The sequence below is a fragment of the Podarcis filfolensis genome (genome assembly GCF_964270895.1).
Source record: "Podarcis filfolensis genome assembly, chromosome: 3".
Taxonomy (NCBI): domain Eukaryota; kingdom Metazoa; phylum Chordata; class Lepidosauria; order Squamata; family Lacertidae; genus Podarcis; species Podarcis filfolensis.
The window spans coordinates 10,405,827-10,429,800 of record NC_139606.1 but is presented as its reverse complement, the minus strand read 5'-3'; the positions used below and the strand labels follow the sequence as shown (position 1 = coordinate 10,429,800).

At 44.9% G+C, this 23,974-nt stretch overlaps 2 protein-coding genes across 5 annotated transcripts in view; both read left to right on the top strand.

The window, feature by feature from the left end:
- Positions 1–8,962, top strand: part of RANBP17 (RAN binding protein 17) — a 182,175-nt gene extending 173,213 nt beyond the window's left edge. For all 4 annotated transcript variants that reach the window (XM_083606421.1, XM_083606422.1, XM_083606420.1 and 1 more), the window contains exons 26-28: positions 1,717–1,815; positions 5,947–6,074; positions 8,255–8,962. In XM_083606421.1, the coding sequence (XP_083462547.1) occupies positions 1,717–1,815; positions 5,947–6,074; positions 8,255–8,351 (324 nt within the window). In that variant the 3' untranslated portion in view covers positions 8,352–8,962. The remainder of the gene's footprint in view (positions 1–1,716; positions 1,816–5,946; positions 6,075–8,254) is intronic.
- The window catches only part of FERMT1 (FERM domain containing kindlin 1), a 637,654-nt gene that overhangs the window by 591,038 nt on the left and 22,642 nt on the right, over positions 1–23,974 (top strand). The gene's annotated exons all lie outside the window — the stretch shown is intronic.

The window sequence follows — 23,974 nt, the reverse complement described above, 5'->3', positions numbered from 1 at the left end:
CCACCACATGTGGTAAAAGGTACCTTCTTTTTCTTAGGACAGCCTTTCTCAACCTTGACTCCTCAGATGTTGTTGGGCTACAACTCCCATCATCCCTGACCACTGGCCGTGCTAATTAGGGATGATGGGAGTTGTAGTCCAACCCAAAGCTGAGAAAGGCCTAGTTTAGGAGGACGTGTGCGTGAATAGATAGATTAGATTTCTAGCCCATTTTGAATTATCTTTTTAACCCATATGCCTCAGTAATAGTTAGTCATCCATGTGTGCTGACAACAATGAAAGGAGGCCTAAGTTGTACTCCCCATTGCACTACTAGTGATGAAGCTTTGACAGTGTCCTTGTTCTGAGTAATTTGCAGGGCCTGGATTATCTCTTTCATTTAGTGAAACAGGTTGTTTGACTTTTTCTTGGGCAGTTATTACAATCTGGCTTGCAGTGTATGTCAGGTCTCGGGGGACTCACCTCACTGCTACTCGTTGGTTTTGAAAAAATATTCGAAGGATTGTTCTTGTGTTTGATGCTGGGATGAGGATTTTTTTAGTTATTTTGTTACAGCAATGGACTTTTTCCTCACCAAATTTTACCAATGTAGAACTCTAAAACCACTTGGGCACTACCTGATGTTTGTGTTCTGGACGCTATAAACTATGAAATGTCTTCTTTACTTTGATTTTTTCACTATCTATAAAGCTCCCGATAGTGTGTCCCAAAACAAAAATTGTTCATTCTCAGAAGAGGCCAGGAAGCTCTCTGCAACATCTCCATTATCTGGAGGTCAGCATAAATTCCTTCCATCTCACTACAGAAATCTGCGTTTGGAAATACGGCTCTGTGGCTTTGCATCCTCAATAATGGCACACTTGAATTTCATTAATATCCTGTATTTTCATGGGGAAAGTCCCCCATGAAGCACTTCCCTTAATTTAGCATTCTGCCACTATGTAAATTTCTCTTTGTGTCCCGTCTCCTTTCTCCTTTATAATATCCATTGTTATATTTCATTCCTTACCTTACTGGTGGAATTGAAATTTTTAATAAATAAATAAGACCCTCTGCTGCCCCAGAGGGCAGAACTAGATCTAATTATCTTTAATTACAGCAGGATAGGTTTCAGTTGAACATCAGGAGACATTCCTTGATAAGAAGATCAGTTTGACAGTGAAACCAATTACCTAGAGGTTTTTGGACTACAATTCCCATCATCCGTGAGCACTGGTCTTGCTAGCTAGGGATGATAGGAGTTGTAGTCCCAAAACAACTGGAGATCCAAGTTTGGGAAACACTAACCGAAAGGGGTGATGCTCTCTCCCTCACTGGAGGTCTTCAATCAGTAGCTGTCCAGAGGCTCTGGATTATCTCCATCAAGCAAGGGGTTTGACAAGTTTGCATTAAGGCCTGCATTCAAAACAAGTGGACACAAGTCTACCCTTAATTATTTTTACTTCTGTTTTCTCTCCTCTTCCCCCTTCAGCTGTTTTTAGAATAAGCTACAGATAAGGTTGTTCTTTGGGAATCAAAGGAAATAACTAGTATATTGCATAGGTTAGTTTGTATTTAAAAAATAGCTTGTCTGGTTAAAACACCATGCTATGTCAAAAATAACTTCTGCAATACTTGAAATTCTATTTCTTCTGTTCATTTATTTCGGAGCTGGGATTAGTCATGCACGGCGGTATATTCACCAATTACACTTTTGGTCATTTTCTTTCTTTTCAGATGATGTCAATTCTCATGAACACCATAATTTTTGAGGACTGCAGAAACCAGTGGTCAGTCTCCAGACCCCTCTTGGGCCTTATACTTCTCAATGAGAAAGTAAGTATTCCAGAACTAGTAACTTCGTTTAGATTAAAAATGAGACAAGTCAGTGTTAGTATTGACAGGCTGCTTTTCACAGTCCATTGCTGAGTGTAATAGAATGAGGAGAGGGAAGAAATAAGTCTCTTGGATCAGGCAGAGGTGTTTGGAGACACTTCATATTGCAAAAAGAAACCCTATATTCTTTGCATAACAAAAATGTATCTCCTCTACATTCCCAAACCATTATGTAGCTCATGTCTCTAGCCCTGGTCAACCTCAGCAGCCTAATTTAGGACATTCTCCCTTAAATGCATGGTGGCATACAGGAGTATGGGGGTGGTGGGTGAGACTAGATAATGATGCCCCACAACCCCCTCTGCAGATTCTCTCAGTGTGTGCAGGGGTTCCTGTGAGGTAAAGGTAAAGGACCCCTGGACGGTTAAGTCCAGTCAAAGGTGACTATGGGGTTGTGGTGCTCGTTTCACTTTCAGGCCGAGGGAGCCGGCGTTTGTCCACAGACAGCTTTCCGGGTCATGTGGCCAGCATGACTAAAGCGCTTCTGGCGCAGTGGGACACCGTGACGGAAGCCAGAGCGCACGGAAACGCCGTTTACCTTCCCGCCACAGCGGTACCTATTTATCTACTTGCACTGGTGTGCTTTTGAAGTGCTAGGTTGGCAGGGAGCTGGGACAGAGCAGGAGGAGCTCACCCCGTCACCGGAATTCAAACCTTTAGCTCACAACAATTGACTTGTGTTTCTGGACCAGTGGGAAGGAGGAAACTCCCATCATCCCTGACCACTGACCATGCTGGCTGGAGCTATGGGAGTTGGAGTCCAACAACTTCTGGAGAGCTCCAGGTTCCCCATCCCTGCACTCTGCCCTCCTTCTATCACTGTTGAAGGAGAGGGTTCTCCTGATACTTACCACATGCAGTGTCTGCTCCTCCACTGATGCGTCTGTTGAAGCAGCAGAGGAGAATTTGGGGGCGAGGGGAGCCCACCTCCTTCTCAAAGGTTTTCGTGATGCTGGTGTGCAAGCACAGCCCAAAATGTGATTGCACCCAGTGCCTCTCAAAGAACTGACCGTTGTCAGTAAACAGCTAGAATCCTGGGGTTTCCCATCATTGATATTCACCGCCAGGCTTTGTGGTGGACAGAGGAGTCATTTTTCAGACAAATCACCCCCTGTAGGGTTTTTGCATGCAAATTTGGGTCTGTGGACTTGAGGCTAAGGTCAGGTACCCAGTTGAAAAGGAAACCATTTCTGTATAGCCATGCAAACCCGTCTGAACATACACAGGCTTGCTGCAGATACTGAGGGATTGTTCCTGGAGATATTGACCTGTAACGTTCTCCATACTTCTGTGTGCGTTCTGACTTTATTCCAAATTCATTTATCTCCTGGGCAGTCACAAGTGGCAGTGCATTACTGCTTTGGAGAATGAATTGTCTATACAATAAGATGGTGCTGGGAAAAAATAAGACACTAAGATTAGCAGCAGCCGCATACATTAAAATTCAAACCGAAATCCCAGCCCTGGTAGGAAACTAATAGAAGAAGAAAATATATCAAGTATAGAAGCGCCATCTCATCATTCACCTGTGCTGAAGGATCCAATTTTAACCATATCCAATAGCACTGTCATTCATCTTCTTGGTGTATTATTGTGATTTAAATCCAACCTCCATACGAGGAGCAGTTCTTTTAAAATGATTGAGAGGGAATAAGGGCAAATTCAGTGTTTAGAAAAAGTTTATGACATCACAATATTATCCTTTACAGATGGAAGCAATATTTCCTACTTTGGGAGGAAAACTAATCATTTTCTATCTGCCCTGAGTCAGTGCATCATTATAAAAGGCGGAAATAAGTAGTCTTATGCATTCCCAATCTTGTTCTTGGCAACATTTTTGTTTAGCCAATGCCTCTGATTTATAGTATTAAATATTAGCCTGACTCTATATTAATTATGTGGTTTTGATTTTAGCAGCTTTAGTGTAAGAAGGAATTAAATATTTCACAAGGAGATATAGCCATGCAATCATGAATAGTAAGAAATATGAGGCTAGCACAATTTTCTTTCTTCTGGAACAATATTGCATTCTAATGATCATGGAGCTTGGTTAGCCGTGGAATGTATATATGCGTGTCATTATTTATCAGTAGGTCTTCTGCATTAAGGACTCGTCTGCATTAAGGAGGCAGGTACTGGGGTGGGTGGGTTTTTTTAATAGGTTTATTGGGAAATATTTTGATATAAAGGATACAAAACAGCAAATATTCTGTGCGCTTTGAGTATCCGTAACATTTGAGAAGCCAGCAATATAGCAATGAGCGGTAGTTTGTTTCAGTTCGCGGTTCCAACACCAATTTGGATGCAATCTGCCGTGGCAATTCTGTCTTGAGAGTAGGCCCCACTGAACACATCTGAGTAAACATGCGCAGGCTGGTGCTATCAGTGTTTCCAAGCCCGCCATTGCATAGTGCTTATCATCAGTGTAATTTATTTTTACCTCTCTTTCTCCAAGGTGTTGAGTGCAGTGTGCATGGTCCAATCCTTCACTTTATCATCACAACAACCCTGTGAAGTTGGTTAGCTAAAAGGGAATGATGGGTCAGCCAGTGAGCTGCTCTAAGTTCAACTTCCCAGACCTAGTCCTAGTCCAGTACAACCCATTACAACGAGGTTTAACATCTCAGGATTCATTGATGAAGAGTTTCATTGGGTTTTTTAGCGCATTAGCAGGGAGCACCCAGTACTGCGCAGTGGGTGGGTGTGGGTGTTTGCTACACTTAGTGAAATTGATCTGGTTTGTACATTGGGCCACAAGATTGCACTGTGGCACATTACACAATCCTTTAAAGCAGATAAGAGAGGGGGTATTTGTGGCAAGATAACGTCTCCGTTGCCTCCCTTGAAAAGTGCAAATAGCAGAGGATTATTATGAGGGTTGGTGTCTCAAAACAGACGGACGCCAACAAAAACCATTAGGAAGGTTGGCCTTTTGGGTTATGTCAGCAATCGTCCCTCTTTCAAAAGATCTACTGGTTTTTTAAAGGGCCCAACTGAACTTAAAATTCAGAATGAGGACCAAGCAGTTGTAAGAAAAGGAGCCCTTGTGGGAAATTTTTTAACTAATCTCAGCGATTAAAATGTTAGCAAAGATAAGAAAAATAAGTTTTTCCTTCAACAACAATGGGCTGCCTTGATTCCTTATAGGAAGACCAAATTACATTGCTCAGTCCTGGCCTTTGTTCCCATATCTATAACAGCAAACATTCACAGTCCCGGTATAATTAGTCATGCTGAACTTATCCCAGCCATGTTTAACATGTCCTATTGCTTTCAATTGGATGTAAACGCAACTAGCTTCTTCTGGTCAATGGCCTGTGTGTTACAATAATCTTGTTCCTTCTTGCCTTCACTTGGCACTGGGGTACAGTGGACCCACGTGGGTTTTGCTTGTGTCTTGCTCTTGTCTTGATGTAGAGTGTGTGAGAAGTATTTAAGGATGCCTCAGCTTATTAGGCTGGGCTAAAGAGCCCTGAAACACCTTCCAATGATCAAGTGCCTCATTCCAAACTGTAGCTGGAACTAGATATTCATATCCCCAAGATGGAGCTCACTTGTTATTGGAGTTTGAAAATTCAATCCTCTATACACCAGGAACTTTGTAGCCTTTTTGTTGGCTGCTTCAAGGATGGAAATTGCTGCTAAATGGAAAGCTGGATCTGGTCTTTCCCCTACAAAGTTGTTGGCTTGTTAGGATTTGGGAGATAGCATTAACAGAATGATTAATGCGGCACAGCAGGGTGGTAAGAGGTGATTTTTTAAAAAAGAAGTTCATTTCGAATGTTAATAAATCTTCCTCACTATATGGAGAGGTTTGGTATCTTACTATGCTTTGGCATCGTATGCTGTCAGTTTTACATTACATAACGGAAAAAACTGTACTCCACAGTACATTATTGCATATATATATAGCTAATATATTTTATTGAAATACACACACACACACACACACACACATAGAGAGAGAGAGATGGTAGCACTAAATAAATAAATAGAAAGTTTGATCCTGTAAACTCGGCCGTATGCTACATTCCATCATTTTAATAACTATTTCTTCTTTGTTTTTTCCAGTACTTCAGTGAATTAAGAGCCAGCTTGATAAACAGTCAGCCTGCCAACAAACAAGAAGTCCTTCATCAGTGCTTTAGCAGCCTAATGGAAGGAGTGGAACAAAGCCTTCTAGTAAAGAACAGAGACAGGTAAGCTTCACTATACAGTATCCTGAGATAGAGAAAAAAATCTGTGACTGATAAAATAACCTTAAAATAGGGGATTTTCCAGATAAGTATGTTACACACCATAAATGCACAGTTGCTCAGACAGCAGTGTGTGCATGTATATGTATGAAAATGTCATCTTGTGCCAATAGCGAACAAGTAGCCGAGCCATTACACAGGAACAAGATTTATTGTTAGTGTTGGTGGGTTCAGAAAGCCATGAACATAGAACGAAGGATAAAATCCATGATGTTGCCACAGAAGTGGCATGATCTATGGCTTTTGTGTGTGTGCTTCTCACCACGGTGTTGTTGTTGTTGTTTAGTCGTGTCCGACTCTTCTTGACTCCATGGACCAGAGCATGCCAGGCACTCCTGTCTTCCACTGCCTCCCGCAGTTTGGTCAAACTCATGCTAGTAGCTTCAAGAACACTGTCCAACCATCTCGTCCTCTGCCGTCCCCTTCTCCTTGCGCCGTCCACCTTTCCCAACATCAGGGTCTTTTCCAGGGAGTCTTCTCTTCTCATGAGGTGGCCAAAGTATTGGAGTCTCAGCTTCACGATCTGTCCTTCCAGTGAGCACTCAGGGCTGATTTCCTTCAGAATGGATAGGTTTGATCTTCCTGCAGTCCATGGGACTCTCAAGAATCTCCTCCAGCACCAGAATTCAAAAGCATCAATTCTTTGGCGATCAGCCTTCTTTATGGTCCAGCTCTCACTTCCATAATCCCAGCAAGGACACGGGATTGGGTCCAGTGGGCCTGGTCCTTTCTTTCCTCACCTCCCACATGCCGCTTTGACAGTTCGATGGGGGCTTCCCATCTGTCAGTCACCGGATGTGTGTATGACCTCAGGTGAGCTATTTTGCAGGCACTGGCAGGACCTGCAAGGAATTCAACAGATTGGCGGCAACTTTCAGCAGTGAGAAATTGCCCTCCATACCGTAGCTAATCCCAGTGGGGTTTGCATTTGGGGGCAAATTTAGAAGTCACTGAATGCAATGTGCTCCCCACCCCAAAGCCAAGGTACAATTACAGCTCCCAGCAGTGCTTCAGGTACAAAGATTTGGTTATTCTCGACACAACTACTATGCCCAAAGGTATAAAGCTCAGTATCTGCAGATCAAATGTCCAAATAATTATTTAGAAGCTCTGGCCTGTGATAGGTTGCACATTCTAATATGGAAAGCCCTTGGTTGCGATGGCTGGTGGAAAACTTCCCTTCCAGTGTTGGAGAATTTTTCTTTCTTTCCTGTCATAAAGGCTTGTAGGAACCATTTGAATTGTCCGTTTGTTAGCTTGAGGCTTGAATTAGTGTAGAGAAATCTGCCCCAGATATGTGCTGATCTGCTCCACTGTGCTGCATTATAACTGCTACTTTGTGGGCAGTATAATAGCATCTAATAATTATATTTTAGATGTACATGATCTTTATTGTTATTTTTATCCATTTTTGTTACTTTCCCCCCTGTTTTACCTTCGCAGCATTCTTATGGGGTAGACTAAACAGAGAGTGACTGCGTCTTCACCCTAAATATTTGGGCCTGTCGCAATTCCAAACCAGTCTGGAGCTGTTTGTAAGGCAGGGATCTGTAAGGCTCAAAGAACAGGCCTTCAACTAATACACCAAAATCATTAACCACACAGAAAAGGTTCTCACCCTTGGGCAAATCAGAGGGATGGATTTAAAAGTTTGCTTCTCATTTTCAAAACAACGTTGGTGGAAATCTAAACCCAAGGTATAATCATGGCTACCTATAGACTTTTCAGAGAATTGATAATGGTTTGAAATAGGCTTCACTGTTCATATGCATAAATTGTTCCACTTTCACCGCTAAATAGAGAAAGAAAGTTCATCTGCATTGATTAACCAGACTTTTTCAGGTTTTAGCTATGCCTTAATTTTGACCTTCACATGCTTTGGGGGCTTTCCTTTCCAGCTCAAATAAGGACTAAAATAATCCAAATATAATCATCATCTGTTAAAAATTTTAAAAGGTGTTTATTTTACTTGTAGGAGTTCTTGCAGCTGTGGGAGTTAATTTCTGACAACAGCAATTCAATTCTAACAAAGGACTGGTTTTGTTTTCAGAATTCTTAGCAGCTTTCTCTAAATGCTTCGCCCGAAAGGACATTTGACATGTTTGGTGTCTTCTTGGTTCCAGATTCACACAGAACATGTCGGTCTTCCGCAGAGACATGGCTGAAACCCTGCGCTGCGAGGGGGCGTCAGAATCAAGCAGTTCAGAAATGATGAGTTGATGCTGAACTTGGAAGATGTTTGATAAATGAACAGACTTTGAAGGTTGGGGAACCACAATATTGTTAGATAGGGTTTGACTTTAATAGAAAATATTTTTTTAAATAACTTCTGCCTTTTTATATCTCTGGCATAAATGTAAGGATTTGTAACACTGGAAACAATGTAAAATCACACTTGGCATTAAGAACCATTTTGAACTTCCGTATCCAAACTTCCTATCCCCTTTCACAATTAAATGGTGCAGAAACAATATCTAACCAAAGAACAAAATAAAATGTGTATTTTCTTTCTGAAATTACATTGCTGGGAAATTTCAGTTCCGCGATTAGACCAATACCAGAGAGTTTAAAAAAACAGCGATGTCATATCTATTTCTCTCATGGCTTCATCTAAACAGTAACAAAAAGCATAATTTGTAAACAATATGGCTATGTGTAGATATGTAGATTTTTTAAAAGCTTTATGTCTTAAGTGCACTGTTGACAAGCAGAAAATTGGCAGAATGCAAATTAACAATTCTGGATTAAAGTAAGAAAGTCGTACTTTTTGAAGCTTACAGGTGATGATCCATTCTTTAATTGAGAAGGAATAAATGTTCGTTTCACACTCACGTATTTTGAATGTTTCATTCTAGGACAAAATACAGAGCTTTAGTTTGTGTTTTGACTGCTAAAGTATTCCTTGCGCAAGAATTACCAGTACACTCCTACACAGGTCTACACAGAAGAAAGTCCTGTTGTTTTCATTTGGGCTTACTTTCAGGTAATTGTGTATAGGATTGCCTGTAACTGTGCGCAGGATTAAAATGAATTTTAATATTTTTAAAGAAACAGACTGCTCCTGTCACAGCACCTAAAGGGCATATTCGTCTTAAATGGCCCTACATAGATCAAGTAGGAGAACCCTGGAAGTTAGCCCTGCTCACCAAGGGTCCATGGGGCACAGGGAATCCACTTTCATTGGGATTAGGGTTCTGTGCAAGGAACTGTTGCCAGCCATTTGTCCTCTCCACACCTGCACAGTACTCAGTATCAACACTGTGGGGAATGTAGAGAAATGAGTACGCTTGGTGCGTACTTGGTGCGTAAGATGGTTTTTTCTCTGGTCCTCTGACTCCTTATCCAGGCAACATCCCACATAGGGTACAGGTGACAGTGTGCCTTTCAAAATCTTGAACCTGCAATCATTTAGGCTCAGACTCTCGTAGTAAGGCTGGGAAAAAGCCCTTCCAGAGACCTTGGAGAATGGCTAGATGAACCTGTGGTTTACCTCGGTATGTTTCATGTGGGTCCCCAGATTACATTTTGTTAAAAGTTGGCATTTTGTTCCTGCTATTGATACAGGAGCAGAGACTTGTCACTCGTAACTCACTTCAGCCCTCGAAGAAAGCAAGGAACTGTCATTCTATCAAATTATTTGTCTCAAGAGGCGAGGCGCTCCAGTCCAAGGTGTTTTTTCCTTTCTCCATCCCTGTAAGCAACCCCTGACTTCCACGCAAAGCCAAATTAATTAGCTTGAAAACCTGTACTTCCGCATTGAAAGGCTGAGATCCAAACTAACTTTCCCTTAACTGTGGCTTCCTTTGTCATGCCATGGGAGGAAATGCTCTTTGGGTGCAATCTGTCTCTGTCCGCAGATCAGTCGTGATTTTTTTTTGTTGGGTCTGAACCAGCTTCTCTCTTGAAAGCTGGACTTGAGAAGCCTTGTAACTGAGCACTCTGGATTTAGTACTGCTTCCTTGTATATGGCTTCAGGCTCCCTGGAGCATATAAATCCAATGCCGGATTCACATTTAATACAAAACTTCCGGATAAATAAGATCACTCCTGAAACTTGATACACATATTTTGAACAGCTTCTCAACCACCGTTAAGAGCTGAGAAACTTATTGGAGTACATGGACATATGAACCAGTCCGCTTTTAGATATGGAAATGGGTGCCATAGCACTTGGCCTTGGGTTTTTACGGTTCCAGCTGCTGTTGTTAAATCTATCCGTTGTTCCAGGGAACCCTGCCAAAATTAGTTAAGTCCAGAATTTAATCCTTTAAATGGGTTTTTTATCTGTGCAATAACACCCCTCCCTCAAGTGTTCTTAATTGCCCTACTTTACGTGGTTCTCTTTCCTGTGCCCTATTTTCTCCATAGCTATGGGCCAGGCATGAACATAATAGAGGGGAAATAATTGAGATGGGGAATATTCTAAAAGCATCCGAGAAGTAGGCAATAGTAGTTTCCTCTGAATTGAGTACGTGGGAGTTTAAATTGCAGCGATAAATTTAACAAATTAGGATTTTCGGTTTGATTCGTCCCACTAAAGCATTGTATAGCCACGAGATGAAACCAAGCATCTACCAGGCTTTTACACAGAGAAGTAAACAAGTGTGCGTTGCTTTGTAGCCCAGCGAAGGCTGTGTTGCTTGACTTTTTAAAAAAAAATGAGAGGTGTGGGGAGAGAAGGAGAAAGGCAGATCTAGCTCTCTTAGAAAAATATTCTGTTTCCTCTTACATAAGAATGCTTTGGAGGAATGCAGTTTGTGGTGCCTATGCACTTCATAAAATAATTCCTCCGACTTTTTAATGTTTTATTGTGGTGTGTGTTTATGGTGACAGCAAACCTTTCAAACTATCGAGAAATACCATGGCTTCCTTGCCGTATTAAAAAATAATGGTGGTGCAGATTTTATGTACCTTAGTTTAAGAGTGCTGCTTTGACAACATTCTTTTTGAGGTTTACAGAAAAGCGTAATAAAATATGTAAGTTACATTTCTACAAACAAAAGCCCCATAACATAACTTATTTATAAGCGTGAGATCTAAACTGTATCACGATAAATAAACTCTAATGGATACCTGCGCCATCCACCCTAATGTAATTTGCCCAACAAAAGTGTTTGAAACAAAGTTATATTTAGTAGAGGGGGGGAGAATCTGGGAAGGACTTGAGTATTGTTGGATAAAATACAAAGAATAAAATGGAACAGAGTAGTATGCTGCCTTCGTGGGCTAACTGGTCTGTGTCTGGTCTGCACACTGACATCGACCTGTAACGTGCTGCTCCTCTTAAAGTAGATTCCAGTTGGATGCAAATAATTATGAAGAGCAGAAGGACATCCTTGCTTGGTACCAGTGAACCAAGATTAATTCTAGAGATGACAAAAGCTGGCCAATGTACTTTGGCACGCTTCTCCCTTCAGATCACTCCATCTGCATTTCATGCAATGCTGCCGTACATTTCCACCGCACAACAGTCTTGTCAGACAGAGCTTGCAGAGAGGATACTGTCCACTGTTGTCCATAGTTTTGAATTGAAATGGTTGCGGTTATGATTGGCAGTGCAGGAAATGCCACGCTTTCCCCAGGCAGATGCAGAAGTGGAATTTTGCCTCTTTATCCATACCTGAGAGCAGAGCTTCTCAAACTGTGGTTTGTGGACAACCTGTGGCCTACAGGCTTCATTTAGGTGGTCCGTGCCGTGCCCATGTAAAATAGGCATTTTTACTACTTTTTTTTTATCTCTTGCATTGCATTGTGTTAAGCAGGGGTCAGCAAACTTTTTCAGCAGGGGGCCGGTCCACTGTCCTTCAGACCTTGTGGGGGGCTGGACTATATTTTTTGTGGCGGGGAATGAACGAATTCCTATGCCCCACAAACAACCCAGAGATGCATTTTAAATAAAAGCACACATTCTACTCATGTGAAAACACCAGGCAGGCCCCACAAACAACCCAGAGATGCATTTTAAATAAAAGGACACATTCTACTCATGTAAAAACATGCTGATTCCCAGACCTCCCACAGGCCAGATTTAGAAGGCAATTGAGCCGGATCCAACCCCCGGGGCTTAGTTTGCTTACCCATGGTGTTAAGGTTTGAATTGTATGGAATGCAAATTGTAATACAATAAAATACAATATTAAGAAATAAAAGAAACAATAAGCATGCAGGTTCTAGCACAGGAAAAGGTAAAGGAAAAGGTCAAAGGTAAAGGACCACTGGATGGTTAAGTCCAGTCAAAGGTGACTATGGGGTTGTGGCGCTCATCTCGCTTTCAGGCCGAGGAAGCCGGCGTTTGTCCATGGACATCTTTCTGGGTCAAGTGGCCAGCAGGACTAAACCGTTTCTGGCACAACGGAACACTGTGATGGAAGCCAGAGCACACAGAAGTGCCATTTACCTTCCTGCTGCAGCAGTACCTATTTATCTATTTGCACTGGTGTGCTTTTGAACTCCTAGGCTGGCAGAAACTGGAACAAAGCAATGGGAGCTCACCCCATCGTGTAGATTTGAACCGCCGGCCTTCCGATCAGCAAGCCCAAGAGGCTCAGTGGTTCAGACCGCAGAGCCACCCACGTCCCTGGCACATAACAGCTGCTGCAACAGGCCATATATATATATATAATTGAAGCAATTTTCAAGCAGGCCTTGAAGTTGGCCATCAGCAGTTAGCAACCGGACATCAAGACGTGAATGGACACATGTCACCACTTTCCCCACTTAGGTGAGGTGCATACCAGTGGCATGTGGTCAGTGTAGGGAGGCTAGCATAGTCCCCTAAATGTTCCAGGTAAATTAAAGTATTAAAGTCTTATGCCTCCTTCCCAACGCCCAGGAAGCTTCTGCCCAGCTTCGGAAGGTAGGTGTGAGGCTCTGACATGGTCCAAGAGCCCTCCCGCCACCTTCCCGAAACCCACCCAGCTTTGAGAAAGAGCCAGCATCCTGTCAGAGGCCTGGTGCCTCCGTTCTAAAGCCCAAGAAGCTTCTGCCCAGCTTAGGGAGGGAGCCACATGATGCTCATACGCGTGACGTCTGGGGGGAGGAGCTCCCAGTTGCCCTTGCAAGTTGGTCCTCTGGTCCTAACTGTCCCCCTACAAAAAAAAAAATCACACCATTGATGAAAGCAGAGACAACACCTTGCCAACAAAGGTTCGTATAGTTAAAGCTATGGTTTTCCCAGTAGTGATGTATGGAAGTGAGAGCTGGACTATAAAGAAGGCTGATTGCCGAAGAATTGATGCATTTGAATTATGGTGCTGGAGGAGACTCTTGAGAGTCCCATGGACTGCAAGAAGATCAAACCTCTCCACTCTGAAGGAAATCAGCCCTGAGTTCTCACTGGAAGGACAGATCCTGAAGCTGAGGCTCCAATACTTTGGCCTCATGAGAAGAGAAAACTCCCTGGAAAAGACCCTGATGTTGGGAAAGATGGAGGGCACAAGGAGAAGGGGATGACAGAGGACGAGATGGCTGGACAGTGTTATCCAAGCTACCAGCATGAGTTTGACCAAACTGCGGGAGGCAGTGGAAGACAGGAGGGCCTGGCATGCTCTGGTCCATGGGGTCATGAAGAGTCAGACACGACTAAATGACTAAACAACAACAATTTCAATTAGTTAAATTTTAATGCAAATGTGCATCCTGTCTTTTGGCAATGCAGAATTGGTCACTTCTCAGGCTGATGCATGTACCGTTAGGAGTCAACAAAAACTGGCATTAGGGGTTGGCACTGTTGGAGACTTGCCAGGGTCCATGTCTAAACTGGGGCCTGTTGCCAGTCCCTAGAGTCCCCTGGCCCTGCTCCCCCTCCTTGTTGTTGCTGTCTTCTCTGCCTGCTCTTTCCATGCAAGTAAACAGTGAGCAGAGGGGGAAAGGAGGAACAGTAACTGTAGCTTACTTTATTCTCTCCCTTGGGGATATACCGTATTTTTTGCTCTATAAGACGCAGCCGACCATAAGACGCACCTAGTTTTTAGAGGAGGAAAACAAGAAAGCAATGCAAAGCCTCTTGAGCGAAGAGGCAGGAGTGCTCTGGCTGCGCTCAAGAGGCTTTGCATGGCTATCCCTGAAGCCAGGAGAGCAAGAGGGATCACTGCGCACCGATCCCTCTTGCTCTTCTGGCTTCAGCGATAGCGGCGCAGCCTGCATTCGCTCCGTAAGACGCACACACATTTCCCCTTACTTTTTAGGAGGCGAAAAGGGCATCTTATAGAGCGAAAAATACAGTAGTGTAGATTCGGGACTAGAGGGAGGGCAAGCAAATGGGTATTGGCAATAGGAGGAGGAGGAGGAGGAAGCACTTGGGGAAAGGGGGAGAATCTGTTGCAAGCATATCATGCATAAGCTCCTCAAAATCTGGTACATGGAACAAGGCTTTGAAATCTGGTACGTGGAGCAAGGCTTCATTACAAGCAGAAGGCAATATAAGATTATTCTAGCCAACAGGGTGAACATGACAAACTGGTTAGCCAGAGTCGGTTGCAATGTCACAAAGTCCTACAAGATCCCCACCTGCAGCTGATAGCTTACAATCAATATAACGTGCAGGAAAGAGGTTTCGTTTAGCATTTTGCCGCACATTAACTAAGCCCATATTTAATACACCGCCATGCATGACACTTTGTTTTTAAAAACTGGGTAAGTCGTGTCAGCAAAACCATAGCAAGACAACAGAGCAAAGCTAATCTGCCTCTTGGTACCTGCTTCGTTTCTCCAGAAAGGAATATCTGGCAGTACTTGTAATACGATGATGTGGAAATCCATTCTTCCTTCATTGTGCAATGCTATCCATCTTGCTGTCCTCCTTGTATTATTGTGGAGACAATATATGCAACTCCATAGGAATTTCCGAGTAATGTAATATCAATTAATGTTCCATTATTATAAAATGCTACCTGTCTTTTTAAAAGGTTCTCATCGCATCGCTTTCTCTTGATCTCCTTCCAGAAGCCTGTCCACCTTGCCTCACCTCTTCATTTAAAAAGTAATAATAATGGAGTATAAACATGACAAGCAAAGCAGATAATAATGGGTTATATGGCTTCAACTGGAGTTCTATCAAACGTTGAAAAGGATCTGCTTTACGGACAGCCAAGGACTTCATTAAAGCTCTGGATGGAGCCCACTTGCACTGGGGCCAAAGAGGGAGTGAGCATCACCATGCTCCAGATCAAAAACTAGCTTTCACAGAAACGTGGCCCAGTTCAGAGAACCATAAATCCATCTTTAAACTTGCACAGCTTTAAAAAATATGAAAGACTATACAACTCTGGGAAAGAGATGGTTCAGCTGACACCCCAGCAGTGTAGGAAACCAGTTCCCTGTTGCTTTCATAGGTCCTGAATGGGGCAACTGTGCCTCTGAAGGACCAGGTGCACAGCCTGGGCATCATTTTGGACTCACAGCTGTCCATGGAGGCGCAGGTCAATTCTGTGTCCAGGGCAGCTGTCTACCAGCTCCATCTGGTACGCAGGCTGAGACCCTACCTGCCCGCAGACTGTCTCACCAGAGTGGTGCATGCTCTAGTCATCTCCCGCTTGGACTACTGCAATGCACTCTACGTGGGGCTACCTTTGAAGGTGACCCAGAAACTACAACTAATCCAGAATGCGGCCGCTAGACTGGTGACTGGGGGCGGCCGCAGAGACCATATAACACTGGTCCTGAAAGACCTACAATGGCTCCCAGTACGTTTCCGAGCACAATTCAAAGTGTTGGTGCTGACCTTAAAAGCCCTAAACAGCCTCAGCCTAGTATACCTGAAGGAGCGTCTCCACCTCCATCATTCAGCCTGGACACTGAGGTCCAGTGCTGAGGGCCTTCTGGCGGTTCCCTCCCTGCAAGAAGTAAGGTTACAGAGAACCAGGCAGAGGGCCTTCTTGGTAGTGGCGCCCACCCTGTGAAACACCCTCCCTTCAGGTGTCAAGGAAATAAACAACTATCTGACTTAGAAGACATCTGAAGGCAGCCCTGTTTAGGGAAGTTTAAATGTTTGATGTTTTATCATGTTTTTAATATTCTGTTGGGAGCTGCCCAGAGTGGCTGGGGAAACCCAGCCTGATGGGTGGGGTATAAATAATAAATTATTATTACTACTCATTTGGTCTGCATTTTCTGGATTGCCATACAGATTAGAATTTGGATTTGGTCTGGATTGGTCTGGGCCAAATCAGGTCTGACCTGAATTTACAAAGGGGGGCCACAAATTGGATTGTTGGTTCCATGCACAGTCCTGCTATTCCGTCCTAAGACACTGATAAATAATTGTTTTTGGTTGTTGTTTTATTACTGTTCCCCTTCCATTATAATTGTGCTGAAAGACCTCCAAAAGGGCAAGTAATGTATATAGGAATGTGTATATTGCCTTCTCCCAGAGGCTCAGGGCAGCTCACAACATTGTATGAAACATTCATTAGTATTAATTAACACAGAGTGAATAATTAACATCAAATCCAGATTAAAGAGAAAATTGAAACTATAAATGAATTTTCCTGGCAAACCTCCAGAAGATGACATTGGTATTAAAATGCTGCATTAATATGCTCTTGTGTTCAGATCTAGCTTGTGGGTACCCTGCTGACATCTGTTTGGCCACTGTAAGAACAGGACACTGGAATAGATGGCACATTGTGCTGGTCCAGCTCTTCTGTTTGTTGGCCCAATGTCATCTGCCTGTTTCCCATTAAGAGGCTACAAATGACTCCACTGAAAAAGACATAGGACTAACCTATGGTACATGCAAACTTGGAGGGGGGATCAGTGTACCAGCTCTTGATCATATATCCTGACATCTCCCTTTCCATTCCCTCTCTTACCTGCGCCATTAGAGTCTTCTTCTTCGGTCATCACTCGCAGCCAAGTAAGATTGTCTTCCATAAACACAGTTTTAACAGAGTGAGGCATCCACGTCAAGTGGCATGTGCAGCCAGCTACTGGAGAACATCACTTTGAACACTAAATAACCTGCCCTCTGTCCCTTAAACTAGCCGGCTTCTCTCAGGTGAAAGCTGAGGGTCCTGTCTCATCACCAGAGCCGAACCAAGATTTAACTATCAGTACATGAGATGAGCGGGACGCAGGTGGCGCTGTGGGTAAAACCTCAGTGCCTAGGACTTGCCGATCGCATGGTCGGCGGTTCGAATCCCCGCGGCAGGGTGAGCTCCCGTCTTTCGGTCCCAGCTCCTGCCCACCTAGCAGTTCGAAAGCACCCCTAAGTGCAAGTAGATAAATAGGTACCGCTTTATAGCGGGAAGGTAAACGGCGTTTCCGTGTGCTGCGCTGGTGCTGGCTCGACAGAGCAGCTTCGTCACACTGGCCATGTGACCCAGAAGTGTCTCCGGACAGCGCTGGCCCCCGGCCTCTTAAGTGAGATGGGTGCACAACCCTAGAGTCGGACACAACTGGCCCGTACGGGCAGGGGTACCTTTACCTTTACATGAGATGAGCAGGAGGGGAAGGAGACAGGCATAATCTTGTCCTTTTCCTGGTCAGCTCTGGTTACCTGGTCCAGCCCCTTTGTGACTTCAGAGCCTCCTCTGTGACATCAGATCAGCTGAGGCAAGGACATCAAAAGAGGCAAAACAGGGAGAGAGGACAGGGACATTGCCTGAGAGAAGGAAAACACCATGCTTTATTCCCTTTGATTAGAGGGAAGCAGGAGGTGGCATTGGAAAGAGCGGCAGGAATGTGTGTGTTTAAACACCTCTTTGATGCATTTCCAGGTGACTTGTACTGTGGGTTAAACCACGGAGCCTAGGACTTGCTGATCAGAAGGCCGGTGGTTCGAATCCCCGCCACAAGGTGAGCTCCCGTTGCTCAGTCCTTGCTCCTATCAACCTAGCAGTTCAAAAGCATGTCAAAGTGCAAGTAGATAAACAGGTACCACTCCGGCAGGAAGGTAAACGGCGTTTCCGTGCGCTGCTCTGATTCGCCAGAAGCAGCTTAGTCCTGCTGGCCACATGACCCGGAAGCTGTACGCTGGCTCCCTCAGCCAGTAAAGCGAGATGAGCGCCACAACCCCAGAGTCGGTCACGACTGGACCTAATGGTCAGGGGTCCCTTTACCTTTACCTTTAAGCAGTCATGGCTCCCCCCCCCCAGAGAATCCTGGGAGATGTAGTTTGTTTAAGGGACCTGGGAACTGATGAGACCCCCAACAATTGACAGAGCTGTGTAACAACCACCCACGCCTTTTCTAGGGCACTCTGGGAACTGTAGTTCTGTGAGGGGAATAGGTGGGTCCCATAACAGCCCATATCAAACTACACTTCCCAGGATTCTCCAGGGGCGGGGGTGTGTGGAGGCGGGCATGGCCATTTAAAGTGGTATGATACTGCTTTACGTGTATAGCACAGAGTGGGACCCAGAGTCGGGGAATTCTAGTCGCTTCCACTAAGTAAGCGTCAAAACGCGGAGCAGCCTCCTTCGTTCGCTTTTACGCCTGCACGTGTCCCTCCCAGGAGCACAGCTCGGTTGGGCAGGGGAGATTTGTCGCCCGGCTCTCCTTCTCTCCTGCGGCTGCTCCTCCAGCAACTCATCCCCCAGGCAAGCCAAATTCCGCCGAAGCCAAGGAAGTGGCGATGGAGCCGGAGGCCGTGGAGAAGCCCGCTAGCCAGAAGGAAACGTCGCCAAGCGACTGGGACCTTTCCCGCTCCACCTGCATCTCAGCTTTCTCTTTCTCCTCCTGTGGGTTGGCTACGAGGAATCTCTCTCTCTCTCTCTCTCTCTCTCTCTCTCTCACACACACACACACACACACACACACACAGAGAGAGAGAGAGAGAGAGAGAGAGAGCGAGCCTCGGCCTTGCTGTCTCCGCGCCCCTGCCTGGCCTGCAAGGCGCTGGGTGTTGATGCCAAAGTATTCTGCCCTGTATTCAGATCCTTCTCATCTTCAGGGGTTGAAATCGGTCAGTGGGGGCGGGCCGGGGATGGTGGTGGGCATGATCCGGATGATCCAGCACATCCCTTGAAGGAATCCTGTACGAGGACCAATTCCCTGAACTCCTGCTGGGCGTCGCCAAACTGCTGCAAACAGTGAATCAATGGGATATTTAACAGTATTTATTTCGGCCTGGGTCTCCAATGCGTAAGGTAGCCGCACTCCTGGCAGCAGCATCATCTCAAAAGGGCGAGGGCCGTCTTTTCAGTGCTCACACACCCCTTTCATTCCTGATGCTTAAAAAACACCACCACCACTCATCCTAAAAAACTTAAACTGAATTTTCTTACATTTATTAGAATAATCTTTCTTTCTCTTTCCCCCATCCCCTGTACACATTTCAAACGATTAGCGGCACTTTCACCTTTCTCATTGTTGGAAAGGATACCAAGTGGAAAACTTCGCAAACAGAAGAACTAGCTGAAAATGCATGGATTTTCCGAAATGAATAAATTATAACAATGTTTTGTTTTTTTAACCAAGTAACTAAAATGAATTAAATAACACTATGAAATATGAACATGGTGATGCATAAATCGCCTGCAATTTAACGAATTAATTGAACGTTTTCACTGGCTTTCGTAGGCTAGTAAAAACCCGAATACCGTTTGTAGAATTAGGTATTTTACATGCATGTTTTCTGCATGGGCTACGATATATTACAGGGCCTCTCCATAAAATATTCTGAAACATTTATATTGAGATATAAAACGGCATCTCCGGTAATAAACTCACCTGATCGTGAACAGAAAACATTTATTTACAGGATGTGACCCCTTAAAAGCCCGCCCTGGAAATTAATTCACAAGTTTTGTTGTTGCTTTTTTTATGACGTGGCGGGGGTGGAAGAGTGCAAATATAAAGTCGCGTTCAAGAATACCACTGGTCCTAAGTTATTAATTATAAAATATAATTAAAGTAAAAAGTACAGAACGTCAACATATTAAACTTAAAAGCTAATATTAAAAAAGAGTTAATATTTAATAAGGTAGCCAAGCCCTACACAACTGGGTAAAGCCGAGAGAGAGTGAGAGAGAGAGAGAGAGAGAGAGATCTTCCAAAGAAAAATGTATTGTTTATATGATTATCAAAGACTCCGTGATATATTATCCATTTTGCCAAAATAATATAGATATCTTTTTTTTTAAATATAGTAATAAAAACATACTAGCGCCTTTTAAAACCCACTATTACTTACCACCCCTTTTCATATTGTACTATCAGAGACACTTTGGAATTGGTTTAAAAGCACATCATTCATTATTCAAAGCTAATCTTTGCATATTATTCCAGCTCGAGTCTGCCAGGCTCCCTGTGAAATCGTTCGCAAAATTGATAACAGCAGACACACACGCAATAAAGAGATAGCCCTGGGCACCTAGAACTTCCATTATGCAGATCAAGCTGCAATTTCCTCTAACAAAGACTGCCCTGATTCAGGACCGGTGTCGCTTTATTTATTGCTGTGCCTGCGCGCAACTGTGTGTGTGTGTGTGTGTGTGTGTGTGTGTCGCCCCCGCGCCTCTCTTGCAAAAGTCAGGATCCGGCTTGGAGAGGCTCCCCAAAAAGAGGAGGGTGCTTTCTGCTGCGCAAAAAAAGCTCGCCTCGGGGGGCGCATCTCCTCCTCGAGGGGTCTTTTGCCCCTCGCCGGAGCTGGGACTCGGCGCCTCCTTCTTCCCCGGGAAGCTGGCAGAGCAGCTTGCTGGTATCCTGTAAATCCAATTAGCTCCGCTCTATAGGAAACTCAAACTAATGATCAGGCCGCTTAGACACGCCGCGAGAGCAAGCGGAGAGAATCCAATTAGCTCAGCCTCCCAGACGGCAGCGGCGGTAACGGCGGCGGCAGCAGCTTCCCGGCCCCCCCACCCCACCCCAAGGCGGGCGAAGGAAGGCCTGCCCGGGGGTGGCCGGAGAAGCAGTGAGAAAGGGGGGGGGGCACGGGACCTGGCCCAGCCAGCCACTGGCGAAGCCGGTTTCTAGCAAGAGGTGTGTGCCCAAAACTTTCTGTCTGCGCCTGTCTAGGGAATCTGTCCAGCTTCCAAGTTTCCGGCCCTCTGACTGCTCCCATTCCGTCGCGCATCACTTTTAGATTGTAAGCTGCTCCTGGCAGAGACCTTTTATTTTGTAACGCCCCACGCATGCTGAGTGCGTAGCAGCAACAGGGGTGCCAACATGAATAAAATATTGGGGGGGCATGTAAGCCCTGCCCCGCATAATCGATCACAAGATGTGGCACGCGCGGACCATTTGATTGGCAATGCCTATCAACTTTGTAGGGGAGCGGCCCCCTCAAATATTTTATGGGGGACGACGACGAAGGGACTTGGGCCCCCTGGGAGCAGCAGTAATAACATTAAAACTAAAACAATGTACGATCAATTCTATGTCACACACATATTGCCTATAGCCGCGCGCGCACATAGCATACATTGAAACGGCAATCCACGTTCCTGGAAGCAAACCTCACTGAAAATCAGCGGGCCTTACTTCCGAGGAGATATGCATAGGATTGCTTAGTAAAGCATATGTGTCTACATTAAATTGTAAATATTATCTGTTCTCTTTGCATGTGTGTTTTAATACGCACCTTGGAATAAACCGGGTGCTTCTGTGTACAAACAGGTCTCTGTTTGTTCTACAAGTTACCAAGCACAGAACATGCATATGAATGAAAGAGAATGACAACGGAAATACGAAGGATACGGACGAAGGATATACGAGCTGGATAACTCCAGTCGAGAGGGGGCGAGGGCTCGGCCGTGGATGTGAATGAGGCGTGGGGAGCTTTTTAGCCTGCCTGGGAGCCCCACGCGCGCTCCTGAAAGCGCACGCGGAGCTCCGGCTCAAATTTAAGAGCCCAAGCCGATCCACTCGTGAAGAGGTCAACAGGTTATTCGCAACAACTGCGAGGGCGTATAAAAACGAAAGCGAGGCGAAAAATAGACCTGAGATTGGGATATATTTTTCCTTTGATTTGTAACCGCCTTCGTATTTTTAGTTCCTTCTTTCGCGCCGATCTCCTCCTCCTTCACGCGGTCCTGTTCTGTTTACCATGATGGTAGAAGCTTCTCCGAAAGAGCAGCCAGGCGCCTGGGGAATGAGCTGGCTGTGCCTGAGACGGTGGGTCTCTTCCCCTTCCCTTAATCGGATTATCAGTGAAAGGAATATCCTTCACATTCCATCTGGGCAGACTCTTAAAAACGTCCGCCTGGAAAAGAGCGGCGCCTTAACCGAGAGGCGCTTTCCACGTCAGGCAAGCGGCCTCGAAATTACGTTAGGTCATTTTCACAAGCAACTTATTTATATATATTTATAAGTATATGCTTTCCTCTGTGCTAGCTGTCCATTTCCCTGTTTCTTGAGAAAGAGTGGCGCGGGGTGGGGTGGGGGAATGGATTGCGAGTCTGTTGGCTTTTTAATTATTCCTCTTAAACACTCCATAGGCAATCGGATGTCTTTAACATCCATTAGATTGCTCTTTTGAAAAAGGGGCGTAGCGAGACTTGGACTTAGCGCCTCGTCTGGATCCTCCCCTGGCTTCAGTTCACCTGATCTGCCTTCGGCCCGCCCTTTCATTTAACGCCCATGCAAATCTGAAAAGGCTGTCAGAGTCCCGCCGCTAATGTCAAAGACGCGGCTAAACGGATGCGTTCCTCCTCTGTTCCTCTGGAAATAAAGCCCCCTTTTTTTACTTTCCATTCTCCTCTGCCGGGTAGCTAAGATCGGATCGGCGAGGCTTCTGTTCTCATTTCCTTAACGGTGGATATAAGAATTTTCCATCCGCTTGGGAAAGTTTTCAGGCTTATTATTTTTAATCGCTAGGTTCCTAGCGCGCAAACCACCGTGGGTTGAACTGGCCCCTATTTTAGTGCCATTTAAATAGGATATAAAAGGAAACGCCGGTCTCGCGTGCGTAAAAGTTCCAACCCTTGGGGACACCTCGCGCTTCCCTCCTTTGAGGATTATCTCTTAATAGAGAGGTTTAAGAGCAAAATGCCTTGGAGAGGCCGAACCCGCTCCTAGGATTGCGGCGCAGGTTCCTAACCTGGCTTTACTGAGGAGCCGCGAAAAATGCGCCCGTGCGCGATGGCAGGGTTTAGATCTTCCTTGGCGGAGATCAGAGCTGTCCACTATTCTCTCCCCTCGCTTGAATTTAAGAACAGAGGGTTAGATCCGTTTGGAGTTAAGACCCTGAGCACGCTCTCTACAATTGAAACACACAGAGACAAACAGACATAAGATTTCCTTGCGAGCAAACAAGGGGCGAGGCTTCATTCTGCGAACCACCGACAGCGGGTGTCCTGGGGTAACGCCGGTGTGGAATCAGAAGCAATTGCTCTTAATTTCAGTGGAACAGACTAAGCCATCGGAGCCTCAACCTGGCAGGCTGTGTGGATCAGTCCCCAAGAAGGCCGGGAACCCAAAGGGTGCTCCACCCCTTGGCCACGTCCAATGCAGACATCCTCCTCCATTTCAATCCCAAAACGCAGACTGCCGTTTATTAAATGTTATTATAGATATTATAAGGTGTGTGTTTATATTATTATGTTACATATATGATGTACATACTGTATAATGAATGAGGTTCCATATCATATATATATATATATATATATATATATATATATATATATATACCTGGGTCCATGTCTAGACGCGAATACACCAGGGAAAATATGGAAAATTGGGTGTGGGAAAATAAATTCTGTGGCACGAAAAAAGAGAGCGAGAGCGCGCAGATATATGTGTGCGTGCACAAGCAGAGAGACATATAAAATCTTTACTTAGGAAGAGACAAGGGTCCGAAGGAGACAGCAGTCGCCTTCTGTTTCGAAGTCTCCTCGAGAGAAGCCAGAAGGAAGGAAAGGGACTTGGCTTTGCGGAGGACGGAGGGAAGCGCGCGGGGC